The sequence below is a fragment of the Mustela erminea genome, chromosome 14, assembly GCF_009829155.1.
Source record: "Mustela erminea isolate mMusErm1 chromosome 14, mMusErm1.Pri, whole genome shotgun sequence".
In the NCBI taxonomy this organism is placed as follows: Eukaryota; Metazoa; Chordata; class Mammalia; order Carnivora; family Mustelidae; genus Mustela; species Mustela erminea.
The window spans coordinates 38,196,659-38,224,234 of NC_045627.1; the positions used below are offsets into that span (position 1 = coordinate 38,196,659).

Sequence of the window (27,576 nt, forward strand, 5' to 3'; positions counted from 1 at the left end):
TTCAATACTCTTCTAATACTGTGAAACAAAAGTAATCATTCAAAACAAGCATCTTTACTGGTGTTTGAAGAATTTAATTGTGACTTTGTTACCTTAGGACAAACTGGAATTGGCCAGGGAGGGACATGGGAGGTATGTTCTCCTTTTTGACCTTGGTAGTAGTTACACTGTTCACTTCATGATTATTTGTTAAACAGTGTGTGTGTGTGTGTGTGTGTGTATTTCATGTATTTCATGTAATTTTCTATGTATATGTTTTATCAAAAAAGATAAAATAGTACATATTTTTAAATAGCTTCCTTAAGCAAATTAAATAAAGATCTCATTTAAATTCACTTATTCGACCTGTCCTTTTGTAAAGATGTTAAGGGGCAGAAATAGAACAAAAGCAAAAATGAATGAAATTTTTGAGTTACTGTCATTTACATCTTTCAAGATTAGTCTCAATGTGGCTAGATAGATTAAAACCTATTTCAAAAAAAAAAAAAAAAACACCTATTTCCAGGGGCGCCTGGGTGGCTCAGTGGGTTAAAGCCTTTGCCTTTGGCTCGGGTCATGATCCCAGGGTCCTGGGATCGAGCGCTCTCTACTCAGCAGGGAGCTGTTTCCCCCTCTCTCTGTCTCTGCCTGCCTCTCTGCCTATTTGTGATCTCTGTCAAATAAATACAATCTTAAAAAAAATAAAACCTATTTCCAAGTAAAGTATTTAAAAAAAAAAAGATTTTATTTATTTATTTGAGGGAGAATGAGTGAGAGAGAGCATGAGAGAGGAGAAGGTCAGAGGAAGAAGCAGACTCCCCAAGGAGCTGGGAGCCCAATGCGGGACTCGATCTTGGAAGTCTGGGATCATGACCTGAGCCGAAGGCAGTTGCTCAACCAACTGAGCCACCCAGGCGCCCCTCCAAGTAAATTATTAAAAATTAATACAGTTCAGGAAGCCTGGGTGGCTCAGTCAGTTAAGAATTGGACTCTTGGGGTGGCGCCTGGGTGGCTCAGTGGGTTAAGCCTCTGCCTTTGGCTCAGGTCATGATCCCAGGGTCCTGGGATTGAGCACAGCATCAGGCTCTCTGCTCAGCTGGGAGCCTGCTTCCTCCTCTTTCTCTGCCTGTCTCTCTGCCTACTTGTGATCTCTCTCTGTCAAATAAATAAATAAAATCTTTAAAAAATTTTTTTATTTTTAAAAAGAACTGGACTCTTGGTTTCAGCTCAGGGCATGATTTTAGGGTGCTAGAATCAGCCTATACTGGGGATCCATACTTAGCAGGGAGTTGGCTTCTGCTGTCCCTCTCCCTCTGCCCCTCCGCCCCAAATGAATAAATAAATCTTAAAAAAAAAAAAAAACTTAATACGGTTCCCTCTTTCTCTAAATTTAAAGATTCCTGTATATAAAGTGGAAAAGGCACACATCCATCTCCTTTTTACTTAGTTTATATTTTCCAGAATTTTTAAGTGTCTAAAGAAACGGCACTTTCTTTCTTTCTTTCTAAGACTGTATTTATTTATTTGACAGAAAGAGAGATCACAAGTAAGCAGAGACAGGCAGAGAGAAAGGGAGAAGCAGGCTCCCTATTGAGCAGAGAGCAGGCCTCGATCCTAGAACCCTGAGATCATGACCTGAGCCAAAGAAAGTGGCTTAGCCCCCTGAGCCACCCAGGTGCTCAAGAAATTGCACTTTCATGGTGGCCTTTGATTCTGGACTGAGAGCACTTTCTTTCTATTCCTTCCCAAATACATCACCTGTATGTTTGTTTGCATGACACCACCTCCTCTGGTGAGCACCAGCTCGGGCTCGGATATCTCCTCTTCACTCTGCAGTTAGACGCCATGCTTTCGAACAGGTAATACCGTACCCCTATTCCATGTGCTGCAGCACAGTTCTGGCAAAGTGACTCTATGGCTTAAGGCCAGCTCAGAGGCCCCCCAAACAGACCGCCACTAAGACCACTTTTCTTTGCAAAGCTGGCAGTCACTGGTGGCCTGCTTGCAATGGGGCAGTTATCTCTGGCAGTATGTCTCTAGGTCATCGTGGTTTCTCCAATCACAAGTTTATAACTGCCTCAGGGATGAACAAACAACATCTTTGTTTTTATCTCTTAGATCAGAAACAGAAACTCTCTGAGCAGTGACTACCCTCTGCGTTTGGCCTAGGTCTTCTTCCCTTGCACATTCTCCTTTCAGAGCTGTCAGGCTTCCCTCACAACCCACCGTAACTAAATAGGTTCCTTTTCTGTTTCAAAAAACACAGTACAGTGGTTCTTTAGTTGTCAGTTCTTACAAAGTCCTTCTTAAGGTAAGAACATTCTTATTTTAGCTAGGAATAACCCAATGCTGGTCTATTACTGCGGTAACAACTCTCGAAAGGGCCATACAAAAGAAAAATGTGGCTTCTACCTCCCAAAGTCATTAAAGACTTTTTCTCTTTCTTATTAAGGCACCCAGAACACACAATATTACACCAAGCCAAAAGGACCAATTCTCTTCATGGAGTAGAATAGCAATTGGCCGTTACTTATTAAATTCTTACGGCAATGAGCAATGACTTGCTTTCTCGTTTTGTTTCTCTTTGAATAGTAGATGAAGTTGATTTTTTTCCAAGGCTGCTTCTCATCACCAGCATTCCTGATCCTTGACCTATGCAGCTGTTAATATGCTACACACATATGCTCGGGCCCCTGAACAGCCAGTGCAGTTAACCTTTCGGTTTTCTCCAAGTCAGTTCCTATCTTGTTAGTGAAATTGATGTTTTTTCCTTCTAAACATAATAATCTTATCTGGTATAATTCATTGGTTTTTATGAATCTTTTTCTCCCCAAGGGTTTCTGGGCCTGTGGGTTCTCATGTTCTGAGAGAAGCATGTTCATTCATGGTAATTCCAAAAAGTAGGCTACTATAGCTACTTCACAAACACAATTATTACCTCTTGTGCATTTGGGCATAGGTAATTGTGGGAGGCCACGTTTTACCTTTATTTTCAAAGTGAATTCCCTTGACTGAATATAGGTGAAAGATTACATTTTCTGCAGCTAATGACTGAAAAGTAAAATATTGGACACTGAATCAAAGGACACTTTATTCTAACTATCTGTGTTCAAAGGTACTTCTCCATGTTCTTAATTCACCCCCATCGTTCTGTACTATAATTGCCTATTAACCATCTGTATGCCTCAAAGACAGGAAGCCCCTAGAAGGCAGGGACTGCATCATAATGGCTGCTTTTATCTGCAGGGCACACGGTCTGGCAGATGTTATACCCTCGTAAGTATTTCTGTTGATGTGTTAGTACTGCATTCAATTCAAAGTCTAATTCTTAATTAGCCACAATTTTAGACTAGTTGGCACACACCATTGCCCCAACATTCATGGAGTGACTTCTAATCAGATTTCATCACAGTTCAAACAGGTATGCCCAACTTCAAATACCTAATCATCTCTACCTAAACACTGAGCATTTTTATGGGAGGCAGCAGAAACAATGCTAACCCCGTGACTTGAATCTTTCTGTTAATTCAGACTTGGCTACTAACTACCTGTGACCTTTGGCAAGTTGCTTTAACCACACTGGTTTACAGTGTGGTTACAGCTCTTAAAACTCCTAGGAGGCATGAACCAGTAAGGGTACTACCAACATAGCAAGCCCTTGTTAACACTAGAGGGAGCTACATCCATGTCACCACTGGGGTGGTGAGGAAGACTTAGAGGCAAAGCATCTTGAAATTGGAAGACTGGCTCTCCAGCCACGGCACATTCTCTCTGCCATCACCCCCCTCTTCCAGAGGGTGCAGCACCCCCAACTTGACTTTCATCCACACACCTCTGGAGCTGTAATCCTAATTCCAAAAGAATCAAGTTGGCTTGAGTCATTCCTACAGATTTATTTCCCTGTTCAGTCTACTTTCTTTCTTAATCAAACTAACAACAACAACAAAAAAGCAAAGTGATTAATGCTATTATTGGAAAAGCCCCAGGAAATGAGATGGCGGAGGAAAAAGAATCATATCACACTGAAGCTGGGGACTGGGAAAATAAGTAAACTACAGCTGAATTAATTAGCAGCTTGCCACTCAAACCAAAGCTACCACAGTTACTCTGACAACAAGAATACCACTCAAAAAAGAGGAAAGGTATCAAGGAAAATAAGAAATTGACATAGCTCTGCAGGGTAGGAGCCTGAATGCCTAAGAGGGAATCTGGTCACTGCCATGTCGGGCTCTGCAGTAAGAACTTTGCAGCTGCTGAAATGATGTCATCAATTAAAGGTAATGGGGTCACACTAGGCATTTGGCAAGAAAAGTGCCCAGTACCCAGATAAGGCAACAGAGGATGAGGGGGGAAGGAAAAAGAAAAAGCATTTTTTTAAAGCTAAAGATTATTTTGAAGTTATATACACACACTCTCCTCCCAGCTCCCAAAAATGTATGGCCTTGAAAATGTATGACCTAATCATTACAGAACAAGTGAAATGAAGAATCCAAAACCTCTCCGTTGTATCAACTTCTGTTTCCGTTTGCCCAGAGGCACAATGACATGCTAACCTGACAGAGACGGCATAAATTGTGGTTGTTACAGAATGTGGTCTGTAGGAGAAAGATAAATGCCACCCTGAAGAACCCTTTTTATGGAAATTTCATAGGTTAATTTAACACTCAAGAAGCAAAGCCTCAACAGTCAGAGACCACCTACTTTTCAGAACATGGGCTATTCCTGAATAAAAACATATTATAAAACAACTTTAGAGAGGGACTATAGGTGAAAAGTCTACTAGAACAAAATAAATAATTCTTTTTGACTTAAAAAAAATGCAGACCCAGTCCTACAGAGGTAAAATAAAGAGTAAAACTCCCTAGGTTAAAATCAACGTATTCCTATGAGTTCAAGTAGTCAGGGTTCTAAGAGACATCACAACCTCAGCAGATTCAAAAAGATTTCTTTTCCTTTAGGACATTAACACACACACACACACACACACACACACACACACGTAGGGTGTGTGTGTGTGTGTGTGTGTTTTGCGTAGGGTGTGTGTGTGTGTCTGTGTGTGTGTGTGTTTGTTTTGCCAGACCTTTGGATCAATGATCCTCATGAGAAGAATGAGAAAAATATATTTTACTGTTAAAAGGAGAACAACTTGTTTTCTACTCTTATCTTAGGACACATGCCAAAGGCTTTCCAATTCACCCTGTTATATACTGACCTTTAAAATGTTTCGCCCATCAAATGATTCTCTTTCCTTGAAGATGTATTTGCCATCAGCTGTATAGAGATTGTACCTGCCTTCAGCTGTAAATATTTCAAAGATAATGTTAGAAGAGATGCTTGGGTTATTCACATTTGTTTTCTTTTGGGTTTCTATAGGTACAACAAGCAAAATCCTCATGTACTACTGGGACTGTGGCATAATAGGAGGGAAAAACATCAGTCTGAGTCAAGAGGCCTGGCGTCCAGTCTCAGTGCGGTCATTAATTCAGTACACATTTATTCATTCAACACTGTCCAAGTACTCAAGGTATGTTACCTATGTAATTAACCATATTCTTTTTTTTAAAGTATAGTGGACATACAATGTTATATTAATTTCAGGTGTACAACGTAGTGATTTGACAATTCTATACATTACTCACTGTAGCCACCATCTGCCACTCACCATCTGTCATGCAATGTTATTACAATATTACTGGCTGTATCCCCTATGCTGTACTTTACAGCTCTGTAACTTATTTATTTTATAACTGGAAATTTGTACCTCTTAATCCCTTTACCTATTTTGCCAACCCCATCCCCACGTCCTCTCTGGCAACCACCAGTTTGTTCTCTATATTTATGAATGTGCTTCTATTTGTTTGTTTTTTTAGATTCTACATGAAAGCAAAGGGGTGCCTGGGTGGCTCAGTCAGTTAAGCCTTTGGTTCAGGTCATAACCTCAGGGTCCTGGGATCAAGCCCCAGGTCAGGCTCTCTGCCCAGCAGGGAGTCTGCTTCTCATTCTCCTTTCCCTCTATGCATTCTCTCTCTAATAATAAACAAATACACTTTAAAAAAAATGTATAGATTCTACATATACATACAACCATTTGGTATTTGTCTTTCTCTGTCTGATTTATTTCACTCTGCATAATATGCTCTTAGTCCATCCATGTTGTCACAGTGGCAAAGTTCATTCTTTTTTATGGCTGAGTTGTAGTCCGTTGTGTATGTATACACATGTACACACACCCCCACACACATCTTCTTCACCCACTCATCAGAAATACAAGAAATAACAAGTGTTGGCAAGGACACAGAGAAAAAGGAACCCTCATGCCCTGTTGGTGGGAACACAAACTGGAGCAACAGTATGGAGGTTCCTTAAAGAAAAGTGAAATAGGGCGCCTGGGTGGCTCAGTGGGTTAAGCCGCTGCCTTCGGCTCAGGTCATGATCTCAGGGTCCTGGGATCGAGTCCCGCATCGGGCTCTCTGCTCAGCAGGGAGCCTGCTTCCCTCTCTCTCTCTCTGCCTGCCTCTCCATCTACTTGTGATTTCTCTCTGTCAAATAAATAAATAAAATATTTAAAAAAAAAAAAAAAGAAAAGTGAAATAGAAATACCACATAATCCTGTAATTCCACTTCTGTTTTAAAAGAAAATGGAAACACTAATTCCAAAAGATTTATGTACCCCTATATTTATTGCAACAGTATTTACAATAGCCAAGATATGGAAGCAACCTAAGTGTCCATTGATAGATGAATGGATAAAGAAGATATGGGGGGTGTGTTTGTGCCTGTAAAATGAGCCATATTATTAGATAAATTATGTCTCCTCTATGGACTTCAGTTCACTTACGCAGTTCCAGGTTAAGACTAGGTGATCTCCAAAGGTTCCCTATGGTCTAAAAACCCAAGCTTTTGTATAATCTACATGCATTTTTAAATATGTAAAAATATTTAAAAATTCACACATTTGTAGTAAAAAATGCTGGCAACATTAATTTGGGTTGCAACCAACATTAAGTGGGCTGGTTTAAGGACTTCCCCAAAATGAGAGAGCCCCTTTCAGTTGCAATCAAAGGTGTCTTTACAGACATTCTACACAGAAATGCAGCGAATCTATGACCTTGTGTTAATTTAGCTTGCTAATCCCAAAAGACATCCGTAAAGTATAACAGGAAAAAGGATTTCAAAGGAGAGGGATGGCAGGTCAAAAAGAGTGAAACACCATATTCTATGTCCTTTTCAAGTAAAAATTCAACCACAGAAGAACCTAAGGTATAGAAAATTCAAAGCATCGAGTGCCTGGGTGGCTCAGTGGGTTACGCTGCTGTCTTCGGCTCAGGTCATGATCTCAGGGTCCTGGGATCAAGTCCAGTATCAGGCTCTCTACTTGGCGGGGAGGCTGCTTCCCTCTCTCTCTCTCTCTTTGCCTGCCTCTCCATCTACTTGTGATCTCTCTCTGTCAAATAAATAAATAAAATCTTTAAAAAAAAAAAATTCAAAGCATCCTTAAGAATTATTTAACTCTCAGAATATTTTCTAAAACATCAACCCCTTTCCTGCCCACCAAAAGACCCTCAAAAATATCTGTACTTCCAATTCTGGAATATGCTCTTTTATTATATATAGATATGGAGACTACCAAGTCAGAATTGGTAAAATATGTCCAGGTCGGTAACTCCATAAGCATAACATATGTTAACTAGTCCACCGGAATTACACTTTGGTAACTTCTAATGAAAAAGTACACTCTTTTTTTTTTTTTTTTTTTTTTTTGCAGAAAAAGTACTCTTAATCAAAGATCCCAAAACCATGTATATTTCCCAAATTAAAAACCGGTCCCCTGTTAAGAGGAGATGTGAAACTTTAAAGATATATTTATTTAATTTAGAGAGACAGAGAGAACATGCACATGCATGTGCCCCTGGGGCGGTGGGGCAGAGGGAGAGAGAGAGAGAATTCTAAGCAGACTCCACACTGAGCACAGAGTCCGAAGTGGGGCTCGATCTCATGACCCTGAGATCAGGAGCTGAACAGAAACCAAGAGCTGGACACTCAACTGACTGCACCACCCACATGCCGGTGCCCCAAGAAGTGATGTGAAACTTTAAATTCATACTAAGCAAATATCAATTACAAAGCAGTAATGAGGAGTGACTGGGTGGCTTGGTCAGTTAAGTGTCCAACCCTTGATCTCGGCTCAGGTCTTGATCTTGGGGTCCTGAGTTCAAGCTCCGTGTTGGAAAAGAAAAAAAGAAAAAGAAAAAGAAAAAGAAATAAAAAACAGTAATGATATCTGAAGATTGAAATGGGTTTTGAGGGGTAGGGGCGTAGAGGGAGAGAGAATCTCAGGTAGCCTCCATGCCCAGTGCAGGGCCCCATGGCGGGGCTCAATCTCACAACTCTTAGATCATGACCTGAGCCAAAATCAAGAGCTGGATGCTTAACCAACTGAGCCACCCAGGCGCCCCTGAATTATGTATTTTAAATGAGTGAATCATACAGTATGTGAATTATATCTCAATAAAGGTGTTATATTCAAACTATCTCTAGAAGGAAAGGATAACTAGACTGTGAACTAGAAGGTTTTCTTACATGGAGCTCTAGTGCTAACTGAATATAAATCTGGAACCACACAATTTAGTAGATACAGATTCCTTTATAATTCAACTCTTCTATGTCAAAATGTGGTTAATAATGGAGTATGGTAAGAGTTCTCAAGCAAGATTTAAGGACTAGGGCATTTTCAGAATGTATTGCTGATAGCATTAAATGTCTAATAAAATACTGTCTATACCTGCACTGTCCAAATTAGTAGCCTCTAGCACATGTGATTATTTAAATTTAAATAATTTAAATTAATTAAAATGAAAAGTTCACTTTCTCAGCCTTGTAGCAACCTCTAAGTGCTCAATAACTACATGTGGATAGTGGCTACCATACTGGACATCAGGTAGAGAATATTTCTATCATCACAGGGAGTTCTACTGTATGATACTGGATACGATATGTCTTCTGAACCAAAGAATTGAGTGTATATTCTAGAGTTCTAGAACTATGTCTTTACATAGAGATGTTAAAAAGTACCTCATCTCAGAGGATCTGACTATGCTTCCAAACTTAAAACTGACCACCCAGAACAAAATAAATACCACAGACTCCTTTAAATGTTCCCAGTGGACAAGATACCTATAAATGTATATGTATATACAAGCATACATAAATATACATACATATATATATATGCACATATAAATGTGAAATATTCCGGAAAATATATTTTCTGAAATTCCAAATATTCTTCTGCAATACTACTACCCAAATGCAAAAAAAAAAAAAAAAAAAAATTTAAAAAAGTATTGCATCAGAACAAGTATAGAGTTTTGGATTCTATTAAGTACCCAAACAACAGTCTATATGCTTTGACTGAGTCATTTGAACCAATTTTGATCTCAGTGCTCCTGAAGGTAAAATAGTGATTTATTTAGAAAAATCTTAAATAGGGCACCTGGGTGGCTCAGTGGGTTAAAGCCTCTGCCTTCAGCTCAGGTCATGATCCCAGGGTCCTGGGATCGAGCCCCACATCGGGCTTTCTGCTCAGCAGGGAGCCTGCTTCCCTTCCTCTCTCTCTGCCTGCCTCTCTGCTTACTTGTGATCTCTCTGTCACACAAATAAATAAAAATAAAGTCTTAAAAAAAAATAAAAGAAAAATAAAAAAAGAAAAAGAAAAATCTTAAATAAAATATAATCTAACATCACAAAACATTAACACTATAACTAAAATGTGGACAACTACATATCTCTTAGTCCTACAATGGCAAGTGACTTCCAGTTGGGATCTTTGGTACATGTCTGAGAGAAAGAAAAAGATGTACAGCTGACCCTTGAACAATGGGGATTAGGGGCACCAACCCCCATGCAGTTGAAGTTCGTGTATAACTTCTGACTCCCCTAAAATCAAACTACTGTTGGCCAAAACCCTTATTGATGATACAACCAGCCAAATAATACATATTTTGTAAATTATATGTATTATATACTGCATCCTTACAATAACGTAAACAAGAAAAAAGAAAATATTTTTTGCTTGACTTTATTTGTTTGAGAGAGTGAGAGTGAGAGAGAGCACAAGAAGGGGGAGGTCAGACTCCCCACTGAGTGGGGAGCTCAATGTGGGGCTCAATCTTGGGACTCAGGAATCATGACCTGAGCCAAAGGCAGATGTTTAACTGACAGCCATCAAGGTGTCCCCCCAAAAAAGAAAATTGGAAGGAATAGAGGTGTCTGGGTGGCTCAGTGGGTTAAAGCCTCTGCCTTTGGCTCAGGTCCTGGGATCGAGCCCCGCATCCATCGGGCTCTCTGCACAGTAAGGGGTCTGCTTCCCTTCCTCTCTCTCTGCCTGCCTCTCTGCCTACTTGTGATCTCTGTCTGTCAAATAAATAAATTAATTCTTTAAAAAAAAAATTGTAAGGAACAGAAAATACGTTTATAGTACTATGTTGTAGTTACTGAAAGAATTCCTGGTATAAGTGGACCGGCACAGTGCAAACTGTTGTTTCAGGGTCAACTGTACTTTGACAAGAGGGACACACAACCTGTCCTAAAATATAAATCTACAAAGAGTTTATGGGTTAAAGTCCTGATGGAGTCCTCTTCCAACCTAAACTTCCTAAAACCAAGGTCAGGTCCTAAACAAAGGAAATAAAACCTGAACATGAGATTTTTGGTGCTGGTATATTTCAAGCAAGTTTTAGAAGAAGCTGCATGTAATTTGAATATGTGGCTCCTGATCAGATGATGCTGACTGTGCTGGAAAAGCTTTCACTTGGGGGTAGGGTGGGAAAGGCAATGGGAAAAAAAAGAAGAATCCTTTCTGAAATGTAGGTAACCATCCCAAATGAAGGGTTAAAGCAAGGCATTCTTACATAAGGCTCAGAGTCCATGAGAGGAAACATTATTACTCTTAACACCAGGTTTCTCAACCTTGGTGATATTGACATTTCTAGATACTTCTTTGTTAGGGTAGGCTGGCCTGTGCATTGTAGAGAGTTAATAAGCAGCCTCTTCCCACTAGATTCCAGGAGTAGCAACATACCCTCAAGCCCATAAGTGTGACAACCAAATGTCCTGGGGTGGGGGGAAGAGGGCACAGGGCAGAGTTGTCTGTAGTTGAGAACCACTGGACTAACCTAATCTTCTCTCCTTCTTTCTTTATCTTTTTTTTTTTTTCTTTAAAGATTATTTATTTATTTATTTCACAGAGATCACAAGTAGGCAGAGAGGCGGGCAGAGAGAGAAAGAGGAGGAAGCAGGCTCCTGGCCGAGCAGAGAGCCGGATGTGATGCTCAATCCCAGGACCCTGGGATCATGACCTGAGCTGAAGGCAGAGGCTTTAACCCACTGAGCCACCCAGGCGCCCTCCTTATTTCTTTTTTCCAAGAAGACACCAAGTATTGCAGGGGACACACTTATACTAAAATAATTTTTCACTGTTTACCTAAAATTTATCTGGGCCTCTTGTATTTCTTTTCACTAAATCTGCCAACCCTATGTGCAACAAAAATCAAGGATCTGGAATGTCACGGTCCCACACAAGATACGTTCCCTGTCCACTTCCACTGTGCTCATCAAAACAAGTTAGAGATTCAAAGGAAGAAGATTACCAGAGAGTCTTGGGTAGCCAGTCTTGTTTGAACCCCAGGAATATCACAAGGCCTTGCTGATCATAAACTATGCTACAGTTCTATGCGGGACTTACCATTGGGGTCCTTCCTAAATAGAGTGTTCATCACCGTCGCGTGGAGTTTCACACTATTCCACTCTTTCACTATTAGTCCAGATGCCTGAAAGCGTTCCAGCACTCGATCGACTAATTCTTGCAGCCTGAAGAAATTGAAGGAAGAAGTATAAAAATCTCAGTACACTCTGAACCCCTGATTATTGATTCAATGTTTATGGAGTATCTATTCTGGGCCACTCACTGTAAAGACCCTGCACGAGGGGAGGGAGAGGAAAGGCTACAGTTCCTACCACCTCCCCGGGGTTCACAGCCTTGTGGAGCAGACGGTCATGGAAACCAGTCACTGAAATCCATCATGGGAGTGGGAAGGGCGGGATCAACTGTACATGACGAGGGCCAGGTTTTCACAGGAGGTTAAAACATGATCTTTAAGGAACACAGAAGCTTAGAACATCTCACGACAGTGCTCGAGAAGCCAGGCTCAACAGAGTTGCCTCAAAGGAAGTGCCTTATTGCTTCATCCAGTCAGAGAACCTAGAGCTACCATGTGGTCGATATGTTTCTGCCAGGCTAAAGGAGGTCTGGTATGATTCTAAGACATTTGCTCCCTGGGAAGGAACCTGAGAAGATCCTTGGACACTACCCCAGTGTTTCACAGAGGCTGAAGTGGAGTACCGATGAAGAAAACGATGGGCAAATCCACAGGCTGTGTGATTCCTTCCCATGTGGACTCCATGTAGCTCTAAGCAGTAAGAGTTCTGCAGTGACTGAGTTCTGGCTTGACGACAGTCTTCACTCTAGAACTTCTCCCAGAAGCAGTTCTTGCACAGAAGTTTTCATCCTGTTCAGGTGTTTTGCTCAAGGGCCTGAAGAACTCCCTTTACCATTTCTTTAAGGCCGTTGTGGTGGTGATGAACTCCACCAGCTTTTGACTGTCTGGGAAACTCTTCGATTTCTCCTTCAGTTCTGAAGAACAACTTTGCTGGCTGTGCCAACAAGAGGGGTCAGCAACCCAGCAGGGGTGAGTCGAGCAGATCATGGTCTGGGGCCTCAGGAAGGAGCCATCTTCTCTGACCACCCAGTCCTCTGATGGTAAAATGCAGCCTGTGGCTTCTCCATATCATGCCAAATGTCTACCGTGAGACTGAAGCAGCTCATGCTGGATATGTGGACAGTCCCCATCAAATGACAGGGCAGTGTGCCTGGTGGCACTCTTGGGGGCAGCTTGCCCCTTTCCACCTTCCCCTCAACCTTCTCTGAGATTTGTGCCAATGCTCATTGACTTCCTGGTGCCAAGTCATCTTCCATGAGTCACGAGTGTGCTAATGAACAAAAGACTTCACGTTTTTAGATGTACTAGCAATACTCTTTGTGTGAAACATCACCTCTTTCCTGGATACAAGTAGCCCTGAGAAGTTTAGAGAGTTCATGAATCTTCCACTGCTTCTTGGGCCATGGCCCCTGTGTGATGGCCCACAGTGTAAGCACAGTGACCAGAGAGCAGCTGCTCCTTGAGCAGGGCTAGACAGGTTTGCTTTATGTGAGATGTGGGCCAAGCCTAGCCCTTGTGGCCCATTTGTGGGAGCTTGCCTTGGGCAGAACATTCTGGCTACAGCAACTCAGTTGCTTAATGTCTGTCTCCAAGTGGACAACAGCCTCTAATACCCCGATCCTCCAGTGATCCTTCCCCCATTTAGATGTGAGCAAAACAACTCCTTTTGCTTGCACTGCATGCACTGCAGCAAGAAGTTATTGTCCTCCAGAAATTGACTTGGAAGCACAAATGATTATTTTCCCTTTCATGGTTTTCAGGCTCCAAAGTTCCAAATTAATCTTCTTAAAATTCTAATTTACCTTAATTGCTTTTTACGAAATACTGTCTACTAATCAAAGAACATGTACAAAATGAATAAACCATAATTAATAATAGTAACAATAAAGTAAATACCCATGTCCCCTCCACCAAACTTCAGAACCAGAGCACAGGACAGGGACTAGGGCTGAATGAAGTAAGAGAGGAAATGACCTCGGGCACAAAATTTAAGGGAGTGCCAAAAAAATGCAGTAACCAAAATAAATCATGTTTTAATGCAATATTTTAAAAAATCAAAATTAATGCCAAAAAAATCCCATGATGAACAGAATATCAAAATTTTGAATGAAGATGAGATCGGTGTTGCTGAGCTCTCCCTTTGCATCAGGCTCCAGTGTGGCCTGGCACAGGGCAGAACACGAGAACACACTCATCCCTCAAGATGCTCTGGGCTCTGGAGACCCCCGTGACTCTGCGTGGCTTATGACCTTGGCACTCAACACACGTCTTCTCATCAGGCTTCTTCCACTCAGCTTGGCAACTGCTACCTCTGTGCCTTCTGTTCCCTGAGCCACAGGATCTACCCCCTCCCTCCACCTGTGCAGATCTTACCATCCTCAAACCGCAACTCTTCCATGAAGCCTTTCTAACCACCCTAACACCCTGCACTCCCCTGTATCTGTGAGCGGTGATTCTGTCCTTCTCTGGAATGCCGATCCCCTTAGCATTCTCAGGGACAGTCCCTTGCTGCTGCACATCTCTCTTTCCTGTTCCCCTACTAGACTGCATGCCCCTGAAAAACATGTTATATTTTCTTCTATCTTCCAGAACACCATTATACTTGGGTTTCAGTAACTGCTGGCTATGACTGCTTAATTGATGAATGTGACTAGTTAAAAAGTAACAAGTGAGGAGGGCATGGGTGATTTAGTCAGCTGGGCATCCGACTCGTGGTTTCAGCTCAGGTCATGATCTCATGGGTTGTGAGTTCGAGGCCTGAGTCGTGCTACGTGCTTGGTGGGGGAGTCTGCCTGAGGTTCTCGCCCTCTGCCATTCCCCCCAACTTGCACACACACTCTCTCTCTCAAATAAATACTTTTTTAAAAAAAAAAGTGGGAAGTGAATGTAAAAAATAAACACGGTCTTGAAGGATTGCTGAAGATTCACAGATAAAACTGGTAAGGAAGGACACTTCGAGCAGAAGAAACAGCATGTACAAAGATGCCAAGGCATGCATGATCACATCTTCTTTGGAAAACTGCTGATTAGTGAATATAGCTGTAGCAGTGAGTGAGGGGAAAGGGACAACGGAGACGAGCTGGAAAGAAGTGGTGGTCGGACCATCAGAAGCCACAGAGATCTTAACAAGAGAATGATGTGGTCAGATGTCCATTTCTGAAAGCTGACGTTGTAGAAGAGTCGAAAACACTTTAGTATATATGCTGCCAAAGCGAGCACAAGTCAAAACACTTTAGAAGAACAGACCAGCAATACAGAGGTCAGCCAGAACAGTGTTGGCCATTATTTTCAACACTCGATATTTCATCCTCACCATGACTTGTTATCCCTATTTTACCAATGAGGGAACTGAGGCATGGACCAAAGTCACATAAGTGATCCGTGGCACATCCAAAATCAGAACCCATGCTGTCTGGCTTCAGAGTACATGCTTTAAGGACTGTTCTATAAAGGGGGAGAGGAGGGACATCTAAACTGTGGCAGGGGCAATGAGAACCGAGACCAGATTACGGCTTCACGGGAGCCACGTGAGAGAGAAGCTGGTGCCCTCAGACATGGCGGCATTCAAACAGAGAGCGGCTGAGGTGACTCACAAGAGTGCCTTTCATGACCAAGTGGGCCACTGACCAAGGTGGGCGGCTGTGGAGAAGCAACTGCTACTGTTAGGCTATGTCGTTCCAAGTATACTGTGTATGCTTTTGAATATGGGACATGGGAAATCAAGTAGGACAGGTCCAAGAGAAGGATGAAAATACAAGCCTGAAACACAAGAGAAAAATCTGGACAAAACATAGATCTGGGTAAGCATCCTCTTTTTTTTTTTCCACAGAAAGCAGAAAAATAATTTATTCCAGTAGATGAGAGAAATAAGAAAGTCATCCTGAAAATATACTTTGGTGTAATTCTGTTAGAACAGATATTGCCTCTGAATAAGCTCCCTGCTCTCCTACTGACTGCCCCACTGGATTCTGTCTTGTGACAGTTAAACACTTCGCTGAGTCCCTTGCTGTGACCATGCAGGAGTCATCTTCGAATTCACAGGTTCCCAGGAGAGAGCAATATATTTCCCAGAAGAACAGCACCTTCTAGCTCAGAAGAGTGCATGAACGCTGTAGAGAGTCAGCACAGTTTAGGTTTAAGTAGGCACATAATTTGTCGAAATGTAAAAAAGGTGACAGGAAAAAATACTGCATTATAGAGTAAGATATTCAAATGTGGTGTGAGTATTTAAGGCAGCTGATGGCCGAAACAGGTGAGTCAAAGAAGGTGGTCTGGGTTTGGAGTTGACTTTGCATCTAGAGGAATTCTCTTTGTGACCTCAATGATGGAGCACTGGCGAGCAGGTCTTCCTCCTTAAGGCCAATGATACTTGAGGTACCAGATGGTTTCATTTTTCAACTGTGGTCCAAAGAGAGGGTTGAGTTGGGCCAGAATTGCAATCAGCCAAAAGAGAGAGCAGCAAACTGAACACGTTACCAGCATGGTGATGATAACTCCCCGGTTGGGACCCTTAGGGATAAACCAGGGCACGCAGAAGCCGACGAAGCCCCAGAACACGCTCATCACGATAAGAGGCACAATGAGGCCATTATACACCATGGTTGCCGCCGGAGCTACCAGCCCTTACCCAGCCGCCTCACTTTGGTCCCACCCCGTGTCCTCTTGATTTCAGTTCAGGTCATGAGACTGAGCCCCGTGCCAGGCTATGCTCAGCACTGAGTCTGCTTGAGATTCTCTCTCTCCTTCTGCCCCTCCCTCCATACAATCTCTGCCCTCTGCCATCCAAATTAATAAAATCTTTTTTAAAAAAGAGATTTGGGAGTCAGGAGTGCAGTAGTTAAAAGCACGGGATAGGGGCACCTAGGTGGCTCAGTCATTAAGCATCTGCCTTCAGCTCAGGTCATGATCCCAGCATCCAGGGATTGAACCCCACATCGGGCTCCCTGCTCAATAGGTACAATGCCTGCTTCTCCCTTTCCCACTCCCCCTGCTTGTGTTCCTCTCTTGCTGTGTCTCTCTGTGTCAAATACATAAATAAAATCTTAAAAAAAAAAAAAAAAAAAAAGCATGGGATAGATGCAGTCATGCTGGGAAGGATTCATAGTAAGCCATAGAGAGAGCTAAAGACAGAGCCTTAAGGGACACTCCTAAGGCAGGGGCAGAGAAGGATCAAGCAAAAATCATCAGTAAGGAGGAATAGGAAAAGACTTCAGAAGAGGACCTCAAAAAGGCTGAAAGGAGAATTACAGGAGGAAAAAAAAATCAGCACAGTACAATACCACAGAAAAGTAAGGTAAGAAAAGGAACAAAACAAGGCCTATTTACTTCTCACAGTCAGAGCATCCTGGAAACCTCCCCAGAAGCAGTCATGCCAGCACAACAAGATGGAAACCTTGGTACAGAGGACCAAGGCAGAAACCAGAGAGGGAGGGGAAGGGGGTAAGCACACATCAACTCTTTCTAGAAACTTGAAAGGAAGCCCAGAAACCAATGTCTTGATAATCAGAACATACAGAACTGAGGACAGGTTGTTTGTGTTTGTTTTCGATGAGGAGAAAGAACTGAAAATGCTACTGACGACAAATTATCCAATAGAGAAGGAAGACGAAACTTAGTAGAGGGAACTACAGAATAAGATCTCGAAGGAGACAGGAAGGGCTGATGTGCTCCAGGTGATGGGAATACAGAGGTGAACAAGCCCCTGCCCTCAGCAGCTTATGTGCTACTGGAAGGAGACAGACGGACAGCAGACACACACACACACACACACACACACACACTACGTCAGGTGATGTTACATGCCATAAAGAAAATGGAGCAGGAAAGAGGGATAGAGAACACCACTGGGCGTACATGTGCCATTTTATACAGGGTGGTTGGGGAAGGCCTCCCTGACACACTGATATGTGAGCAGAGACTCAAGCAGGGATCAGCACTGCACAGAAAAGGAACAGCAAAGGCAGACCTACGAGGCAGCATGTGTGAGGTATGACTGAGGAAGAGTTAAAAGCCAGTGTATGGAGTGCAGCTGAGGGAAGAGGAGCTGAGGACAGAGAGGTGGGGAGGTCACGTCCCATGGGGCTTACATAGGGCTTGTAGACCCCTGTAAAGACTGGTTTTCACAGAGTAAGGTGGGAGCTTTGGGAGTGTTTTCAGCAGAAGAATGACATGACCCGGCTGACATTTTAAAAAGAAACCTCTGGCTGCCATTCAGAGGACAGCAGTGGAGGCAAGGATGAAGGAGGAAGGCCTCCAGGAGGCCTTCACAACAACCAGTTGGCTGGGATGGCGGGGGGAGGTGGTGAGAAGTGGATGCTTTTCTGATATACTGGTGACATGAGTGAAAGGTGATTCTAGAAGAATTTTTGTCCTCAACATCTGAAAGACTGAATATCAAAGAGAACAACACATCCAAGGATTCGTGAGACATCTGTAGAAAGGGAAGGGCAGAGATGAAATGGAAAGGCAGGCTGAACAAAGCCAGGCTGTGGGGGCTCCTGGGGCCAGAGCAGGTTGGAATCTTACTGGGTAGGCTGCAGGAAACCAAGGACGGCCAGTAAGAAGCAAGAGACACAGACAAAAGCAAAGGTGTGGAAAGTCACTGAAGAGAGGTGTGCTTTCTGACATCGGGGTCTCAATTTTTTCTCTGATTACAAAATAATACATGTTCACTATAGGGGTACCTGGGTGGCTCAGTAGTTAAGCATCTGCCTTCAGTTCAGGTTATGATCCCAGGGTCTTGGGATCAAGCCCTGCATTGGGCTCCCTGCTCTGTGGGAAGCCTCCTTCTCCCTCTCCCACTCCCCCTGCTTGTGTTCCCTCTCTCGCTGTGTCTCTCTGTCGAATAAAGAAAATCTTTAAAAAAAAAATGTTCATTATAGAAAAACTGGAAAATGAAGAGAAGCATAAAAAGGAGATCATAACCTGTCCAAGCACACAGAAACACTGAAGCTTTTGTTATATAATTTTTAATTCTTTTTCTACAGATATACATCAATTTTAAAAAGACAAAAACATTTTTCTAAACTTATTTCCCTTAATGTACCCCGAATATTTTTCTATATCATAGAGTATTTTTTTTGCAATATCATCTTAGATACCTTTTAGAGGAGCATTGAGAAAGGCTAGCCAATAAAATATCAGTAAGGACGGAAAAAGGGATGACTCATGGAAACAGCTTTGTCCTTACTTTCCTATGGGGAAAATGAAATATATTCATGCAGCACATCATTCTGATTTTATAGTTAATGGATTTAATTAATTGTGCACATGGACCTCCAAGCAAAGATCTATATTATATTGATGCTGAAGTTTCTGATTAACACCACGACAGAACCACAAAATTTTGAAACACTTCTAAGCATTACAACCTAAGTCTGAACATAAGCACTGCAAAATCCACCTCAATTACAAATCACAGCAGAGGGACACCTGAAAGGCTCAGTCAGTCGAGCACCCAACTTTTGATTTTGGCTTAGGAAGTGAACTTGGCTTTGTGGGATCAAGCCCCGCAACAGGCTTAGGGCAGAGTCTACTTCTCCCTCCCCATCTGCTCCTCCCCCCGACTCATGAGCGTGATCTCTCTCTCTCAGATAAATTTTAAAAATCTTAAAAAAAAAAAAAACCACATAAATCACAGCAGAATGAAGCCTCTTTTTTCTCTCTCCCCCATTAAAGAAAAGGAAGTGAGCAGGGAGTTCAACTATATTGAAACAGGAACAAGAAATATTAGACGAAGGAAATTAAATAAACTAAATAAAGAAACCAATTTCCAGCTCTTTCAGGAAAATTAAGACTTCTGTTCAATTCGCAGACTTATGACTTTGAAGAAACTAAGTCCTTTAGAAAGTTCTACACTAACCTCAAATGAAATACAGACAGGATGAGCTGCTCAAAGTCAGGGCAAAGAGACCAGAATCCGAGAGAGTTTTGTGTTAATGATTCTCCGTGCATTCCTCAAAAGTTGGCTCTTATCTTATTCACTGCTTTATCTTGGCACCTCAATTAATACCTGACACATGATCAGTTCTCAATAAACAGTTGTTGCATGCACGCATGATTCATAGATGACAAATATTGTGGGGTTCTATTAAAAGAACTTAAGGGTACTGGGGTACAGTCCCTAAATAGCTGGTTGATGTCACAGATACTACATTTAACAATATGTCCGTATATTTCGAACAGTACCATCCTTCAACTCTTACTTCATTGATCCTTTCCTGTTTGACTATTTATGAGTCACAAAACGCTTCTACGCCTTTGTTTCCTTACAAGTGATTTAAAAATAAGGTAGGGTTGCTATGAGAAAAATTATAAATTATTCTAAAGCAGCTTTATTATTTAGATAGTGCTTAGAGTTTGGAAACAGAAGCCAGTTATTCATGCCTTAAATCAAAGCTCTTAAAAGGTCTGTAAGTGTTCCAAAGCTCAAGCAACCCAGAGCCATCTTTCCAGATATGGATTTGTGCTGCAGAAAGATCACTGACTCCCTAGAAAGTGCAAATTTCAGGCTTTTGTTTAGGATTTTTTTTCCCATCTTAATTCAGTTCCATACTAGTAATATTTCCTAACTGCTTACCATATACAGGCATTGTGCTAGTCACTACGAAAATAAAGAACTAAGCAAACATAGTCCCTGTTACTATGGAGATTGCAATCTATTAAGGTAACTATAAAGGAAGACTTTGGGAATGACATAACGATACAAGGTGCTTCTGGTAATATAAACATGGAAGAGAGCATAGCTGGGTTGGGACCAGAACAGGCTATTAGGAGGATGGGCTTAGGACAGAAAGCTAACCGCACCCAAGTCATTTTGTGTATGTACAGAATGAGTGAATTAAGTACATAGCAAGCATTCATTAAACATCTATGAGCCTGAATTATAAAAGGCGCTGGATATAGAATGCTGAATAAGAGCACACCATAAGATTCTTCCATGAAGAATCTTATAGTCTACTTAAGAAAAGGAAAAAGAGGGGTATCTGGGTGGCTCAGTGGGTTAAGCCTCTGTCTTCGGCTAAGGTCAAGATCTCAGGCTTCTGGGATTGAGCCCCGCATCCAGCTCTCTGCTCAGCAGGGGGCCAAAAAAAAAAAAAAAGAAAGGAAAGACAGCAGGTGAACACAAAAAGATAAGAAGTAACAGAAGAGAAGTTTTAGTCACAAGAAACAATATTAACAAAGACACAAAGAATCATCAATAAGTGGTGAAGTTGGCCTGGGCTTGGGCCAAGTGCAAGGTAGTAGAAGATCAAATTGAAATATTAAGTTGGTCTTACTGGAAGATTATCTCATACTGGAAGACCTTGAATGCCGACTAGGGACTATGAATTAATTCATAAGATGATATGAAAGGTTGGGAGATTTTCTTCTCACTCCTTTTTTAAGTTTTTATTTAAATTCCAGTCACTTTACAGTGTAATATTAGTGTAAATACAGTGATTCAATATTTCCATATGACACCTGGTGCTCATCACAAGTGCACTCATTAATCCCCTCACCCACTTTCCCCACACACACAACTTCTTTATCCATGCATCATTAATCAGCGGATAACTAGGCTGTTTCCAGAATTTGGCTGTTGTTGGTAATGCTGCTACAAACAACAAGGTGCATGTACCCCTTTGAATTAGTATTTTTGCATTCTTTAGGAAAAATACCTTTGTATTTCTTTGGGGAAATAGTGCAATTACTAGATCGTAGGGTAGTTCTATTTTTACCTTTTTGAGGAACCTCCATACTGTTTTCCAGAGTGGCTGCACCAGTTTGCATTCCCACCAACAATGCAAGAAGATTCCCCTTTCTCCACATGCTTGCCAACACCTGCCGTTTCTTGTGTTGTTGATTTTAGCCATTCTGACAAGTGTAAGGTGATATCTCATTGCAGTTTTGATTTGTATTTCTGGTGGGAGATTTTTAAGCAAGTAAGTCCTACAGCATACAGGCTACAGCTTAGAAGGACAAATGTAGCTGTACTTGATGAGATCTACACACAAAGACATAAAAGTAACTTCTAGGTTACATGTCATAAGATGAATGGACTGTTAACCCATGTGGGTCCTATTTGTATAAAATCATATGCATAGCAGACAATGACTCTCAGCAGCGTCTGTTCTGCTTACCATCTACTAGGGAGGAACACAGAGAGGGGCAATGCAGGGGAAAGGGAGCCAGCTGACTTTCACTTAACCCAAGGAAGCCTAAAATTTTGCAAAAGAAAACAAAGCAAAAAGCAGCAGCTTCGGGGGGCGCCTAGCGGGCTCACTCGGTACAGCGTGCAACTCTTGATCTCGGGAGTTGTGAGTTCGAGCCCTATATCGGGTGTTGAGATTATTTAAAAATAAAATCTTAAAAAAAAAAAAAGGAAGCAGCAGCAGCTTGGGTGTGAAAGGAAGATGGCAAACTAAAAGATGGTACAGAGATACGTCAGGCTGCACTGCTGTGCAATTTATCTCTAGGTGCACACATACACGTATACTTCTCTCATCTTTTCAGCAAACTTCTCAAGAGTGGTCTGTCTCCAGTTGTCCTTAATCCCCTCTTAGCCCCAGCATGAGCAAAGGCTTCACAGTCAGAGCGAGGTCAACTGTAATGCTACCACTTCCCACACATGCTAATTACTACTGACACTGACCTGACCAAGTAAACCAGAGCAAGAGTAACACTTGGCTATTATACCAATATTATTGAAAACAAAAACAAAAACAAAAACAAAAAACAGATAAGCTTAAAAAAAAAAAATCACTTGCTATCTGGAAAGAACCACTGATAAGAGTTTTATGTACTGACATTAAATGATTTATTTCTCTTTTGCTCTCTTTTCCCACATTTGAGAGAAAAGTAAATGTATATCTACAAATTGTTTTGTAAACTGTTTTCATCAGATAATACTCTACAGTGAATATTTCCCATTTTTCCAGACATCATTCCCAGCTGATCCCCAGTATTCTCTATTCTATAGATCATAGTTTATTTCCCACTCCTCTCATTGTGATTTTTTTTTTTAAGATTTTATTTATTTATTTGACAGACAGAGATCACAAGTAGGCAGAGAGGCAGGCAGAGAGAGAGAGGAGGAAGCAGGCTCCCTGCTGAGCAGAGAGCCTAATACGGGACTTGATCCCAGGACCCTGAGATCATGACCCGAGCCAAAGGCAGAGGCCGAACCCACTGAATCACCCAGGTGCCCCATCGTGACGTATCTCTAGAATGTTTCCTGCATATACTGCTACATGCAATACTGGAATGGATATCTCCCACATAGAGAGATCTGTCCATAGATCTGATTAAATTCCACTACAAAAATTCCTATAGGGAAAATAAGCAAGTGCAAGAAGTATAAAATAAAAGTGCCAGTTTGCTTTCTGGAAATTTTGTCCTAATTTATAGCTTTATTAGCAGGGAACTCCTCATGTCACTAATCAAACATCTACTTAGTTTTCTTCTATTTTTAAAATTTGTGTGTTTTCTCTTAATATAGTGCTGAGGGAGATTTAAGGTCCTTCAGGCAAGGGTCATTTTACCCATTTGTGTATCTCTTATGGTGTTTACTTTGTCAGTACTAAATTATTTATTTTGGGGTATTTATTTTTGCCCAACCACTTATTAGCACTTTAACTGATGTCTTATCAATTGTAGAGCTTTTTCAGTAGACTGTAATGTTATCCTCAACGGCAATTTTTGTCTTCAACTGCTGTTTTATGGTTTAGGATTTAATGTGAACTTTCTGAACAATGTGTTTAAGAGTAATGGTTATTACAGGCAATCATGCTTTATTTCTGATTATAATGGCAATGATAAACCCAACGAATAACCATTCAATAGGATTGCTAGCTTCTGCCTTAAGATAGATATTTATTATTTTAGGCAATATGTTTCTATTTTCTGAAAGTTTTTAATGAAAAAGAGTAGGCTGAATTTCATCAAAACCTCTTAGACATGTATTTAGATATCATTTTAAAATATGATCTATTGAGTTGGATGTTATTAGATTTCCTGGTCTGAATTCATCTTTGTATTCCTGAGATTAACAGCTTAGTCGCAATGGATCATATTCATAACTCCTACACTCCACCTTCAGAAAACTGCCCAATCAAGCAGTTTACTATTTTTTTTTTTTAAAGAATTTATTTATTTGAAGAGAGAGAGATCCCAAGTAGGCAGAGAGGCAGGCAGAGGGGGAGGGAGAAGCAGGCTCCGAGATTATGACCTGAGCCGAAGGTAGAGACTTAACCCACCACCCAGGTGCCCCAAGTTCACTCTTTTTTAATCTACATATCAGTTCTTGTCACTACTATTCTAGTTCAGGTCTTACTTCTCACCTGGATTCCTATAATGACTTTTAAATACTTACCCCTCCCATTCCTGCCTCTTCATTTCAATTATATATGTAGTCTCATAGTTGCATTAAATTTATATAGAACCATTTGAGGAAAACTACTATCTTTATGGAACTAAGTCTATCAATGAACTTGAACAATGTCTCAATTTATTTACAATTTATAATTTTGTGCAAAAAGGTCTTACACACACTTTGTTAGAGTTATTTCCTAAGTACCTTATGGGTTTTGGTGCTACTGTAATGGATGGTGTCTTTTTATTTTTTTTCATCATTGTCATCACTCTAACTTGGCTACTTACTTTCAACTCTAGCCTGGATTGCAGTATGACCTGATTTTTCCACTTGCATTCTATCCCCCTCTAATCCATTCTACCACACATTACCTTTTTAAAATGAAAGATCATGTGCTCACTTCGGCAGCACATATACTAAAATGAAAGATCATGTCACTAGATTGCTTAAAACCCTTCGAAGCACCTAGGAAAACAATACAAATTCTTTACCAACTGTCTAGATTTTGCGTAATCAAGTCTCTGTCTACCTCTCTGGCCTCATCTCCCTTGTTTATCTCCCCTGGTCTTTAAGTGCTGAAACACACCATGCTCTTTCTCGAGGTCTTTGCACTTGCTCTTCCCTCTACCCAAAATACTCTTACTACCATTCCTTTGCATCTTTTAAGTCTAAACTCCAATGTCAACTCCTTAGAGATGCCTCCCCTGGCCACTGCATCTGAAGTAGGTAATAGAAATCTGTAATTTCTCCCCAATAAAAAATTAATTACACAAATTTGGTTAAATCAACTTTGAGGTGGCTCTAATGTATTCATACAAGTTAAAAATTATACCATCTTCGTAAATTGTTTATTATTATATAACGGTCCTCTCTACTGCTAAGCCTAACGTGCTTGATATTAATTCTGCTATGCAAACTTCCTTTTGGTATTTGCCTACTCTATCTTTTACCTTTCTCTACTGCAACTTCATGAATGGGTGTATCTCTGGTAAAGAGCATATAACTGAATTTTGTTTAATATATCTTTCTTAACCAGTGAGTTTATTCATTAACATGTATCATTAAAATATTATATATATATATGTATACATATATCTGGACTTCTTATCATCTTATATTTAAATATTCATCCCACTTTTTCCTATGCTTCTTGCTCCTTTTATAAATTAATATTTGCTCCTTTGTTCTTTTAGGTTTACTTTTTAAATTTTTACTGTATGCAGTTAGCTTAACAAAGTTAAGAAATATCTTAATACCATCCCCCCAAATAATTAAAAAAAACTAGAATATGTTAACTCCAGAATTCTCCTCAGTCTTGACTTGCAGTGCTCTTAGCTGACACTTATGTTAACTGACTAATGTTCTCTTTTTTAAATTTTTATTTATTTTTAGCTCTATCTTTTAAAAAAACTCTCCCCACTATAAAATAATTATTTTGTATAGACGATGTCTGCATTTTATGTATTTACCATTCTTTTCTACATCTCAAACTAACCTTCCTGCACCTCAAACACTCTGGATTCATTTTCCTTTTCTTGAAATATATCCTTTATACATTATTTAACTGTAGACATCTCACAGTGATAAATTCTCGGAGTTTTTGTTCATCTGTAACAGTCTTCATTTCACCTTTGTTCATTTTTTAAAAGATTTGAGAGAGAGAGAGCATGAACAGGCCGGGGAGAGGGGGAGAAAATCTCCAACAGATTCCACACTGAGAACAGAGCCGGATGCGGTGCTCAATCTCAGGACTGACCTGAGCCAAAACCAAGAGTTGGATGCTTAACTGACTGTACCACCCAGGTGCCCACATTTCACCTTTGTTCTTTTTTATTTTTTTTTAAAGATTTTATTTATTTATTTATTTGACAGACAGAGGTCACAAGCAGTCAGAGAGGCAGACAGAGAGAGAGGAGGAAGCAGGCCCCCCGCTGAGCAGAGAACCCTGGGATCATGACCCGAGCCGAAGGCAGAGGCTTTAACCCACTGAGCCACCCAGGCGCCCCTCACCTTTGTTCTTAAAGACTGTTTTTTTCTGAGTACACAATTCCAGGTTCACCATTATTTTCTGTAGAAAATATTCTGCTATCTTTTGACTTCCACTATTACTACTGAGAGTTCCTTATAACTGTAACCCCTTTGCGTGTAACTTCTTTTTAAGATCTTCTGTCTTTGGTGCTCTGCATTTCCATTTCAGATTTACCTTGATATGGATCTCTTGTTTAATCTTCATTCTTTTATCTAGTGCCACTATCAGTCCAAGCCCCTCTAATTCCTTCATGTGGCCCTCTCAGGTTACCCTACCTCTTCCTCGTTAAACCTCACCCATAGCTGTGATCTGCTGGACTTTTTCTTGCCTCAGAGCTTTTGCTCTGTATTTTCTTTTGCCTAGAACAACAAACAGGTGGGTTCCCACCTCTCCTTTGCTGGCAAACTCTCACTTCTTTGATCTCAATTCAATATTGATTCCTGGGAAAGGCTTTTCTTGACCCTGCCCTTCCCCCAGTCAACACTGCTATGATAGTTCTTGTAACAGAGCATCATTTTCCCTCTGCTTCATATTTATCACAGTTTGCAATTATAGTTGACCCTTGAACAATGCAAGGGTTAAAGGCACCGACCCCTGCGCAGTTGAAAATCCATGGCTAACTTTTGAGTCCCCTAAAACTTAACTATTGACAGACTACAGTTGATGGGAAGCCTTACTGAGAACATAAAGAGTTCATTAACACGTATTTTGTATGTTATATGTATTATATACTGTATTCCTACAATAAACTAAGCTAGAGAAAAGAAAATATTAAGAAAATCCTAAGGAAAATAGATTGATAGTACTATACTGTATTTATTGAAAAAATGGGGGCGCCTGAGTGGGTCAGTGGGTTACAGCCTCTGCCTTTGACTCAGGTCATGATCTCAGGGTCCTGGGATGGAGCCCTGCATCGGGCTCAGAGGGGAGCTTGCTTCCTCCTCTCTCTCCGCCCACTTCTCTGCCTACTTGTGATCTCTGTCTGTCAAATAAATAAATAAATAAAATCTTTAAAGAAAAAAGAAAGAAAAAGGTGCATATAAGTAGACTAGTGGAGTTCAAACCCATGTTGTTCAAGGGTTTACTATACATTTGTGTGTTATTTGTTAGCAAATGTTCCTCCATCAGTCTGTATACAACATAGGGATAATGACCACGCCTGGCTTTATTCACCATTCTGTATTCACAGCCTTACCACAGTGCCTGGCAAACAACAGGCACTCAATAAATTCATGCTGAATAAACAAATAACCAATGAAAATCCAGCTTCCTTTACATGGCATATAATAGTGCTTCTAGATCTGCACTTGCTACTTATTCCCTTTTCCTAAAATGCTACTCTCTTGGCCTGCCAACTCCTTGTTCAGCAGAGAAACTTCCTCTGTGAAGCCTTCCTTTACAGAACTTGCCCACACATGAGCAGAGTTTTGCTGCCTGTC

The 27,576-nt window shown here is 40.9% G+C and overlaps 2 protein-coding genes across 7 annotated transcripts in view; both read right to left on the reverse strand.

Moving 5' to 3' along the window:
* The window catches only part of ASCC1 (activating signal cointegrator 1 complex subunit 1), a 97,738-nt gene that overhangs the window by 19,645 nt on the left and 50,517 nt on the right, over nucleotides 1–27,576 (reverse strand). For 5 of the 6 annotated variants that reach the window (XM_032312782.1, XM_032312781.1, XM_032312784.1 and 2 more), the window contains exons 8-9: nucleotides 11,723–11,847; nucleotides 5,192–5,277 (exon numbers count right to left, since the gene is read on the reverse strand). In XM_032312782.1, coding sequence (XP_032168673.1) covers nucleotides 5,192–5,277; nucleotides 11,723–11,847 — 211 coding nt within the window. The remainder of the gene's footprint in view (nucleotides 1–5,191; nucleotides 5,278–11,722; nucleotides 11,848–27,576) is intronic. The other variant, XM_032312785.1, reaches the window with a different exon arrangement.
* LOC116573103 (V-type proton ATPase subunit e 1-like) lies at nucleotides 16,000–16,370 on the reverse strand. Its single transcript, XM_032312788.1, has one exon. The coding sequence runs from the start codon at nucleotides 16,353–16,355 to the stop codon at nucleotides 16,110–16,112; it is 246 nt and encodes an 81-aa protein (XP_032168679.1). The 5' UTR covers nucleotides 16,356–16,370; the 3' UTR covers nucleotides 16,000–16,109.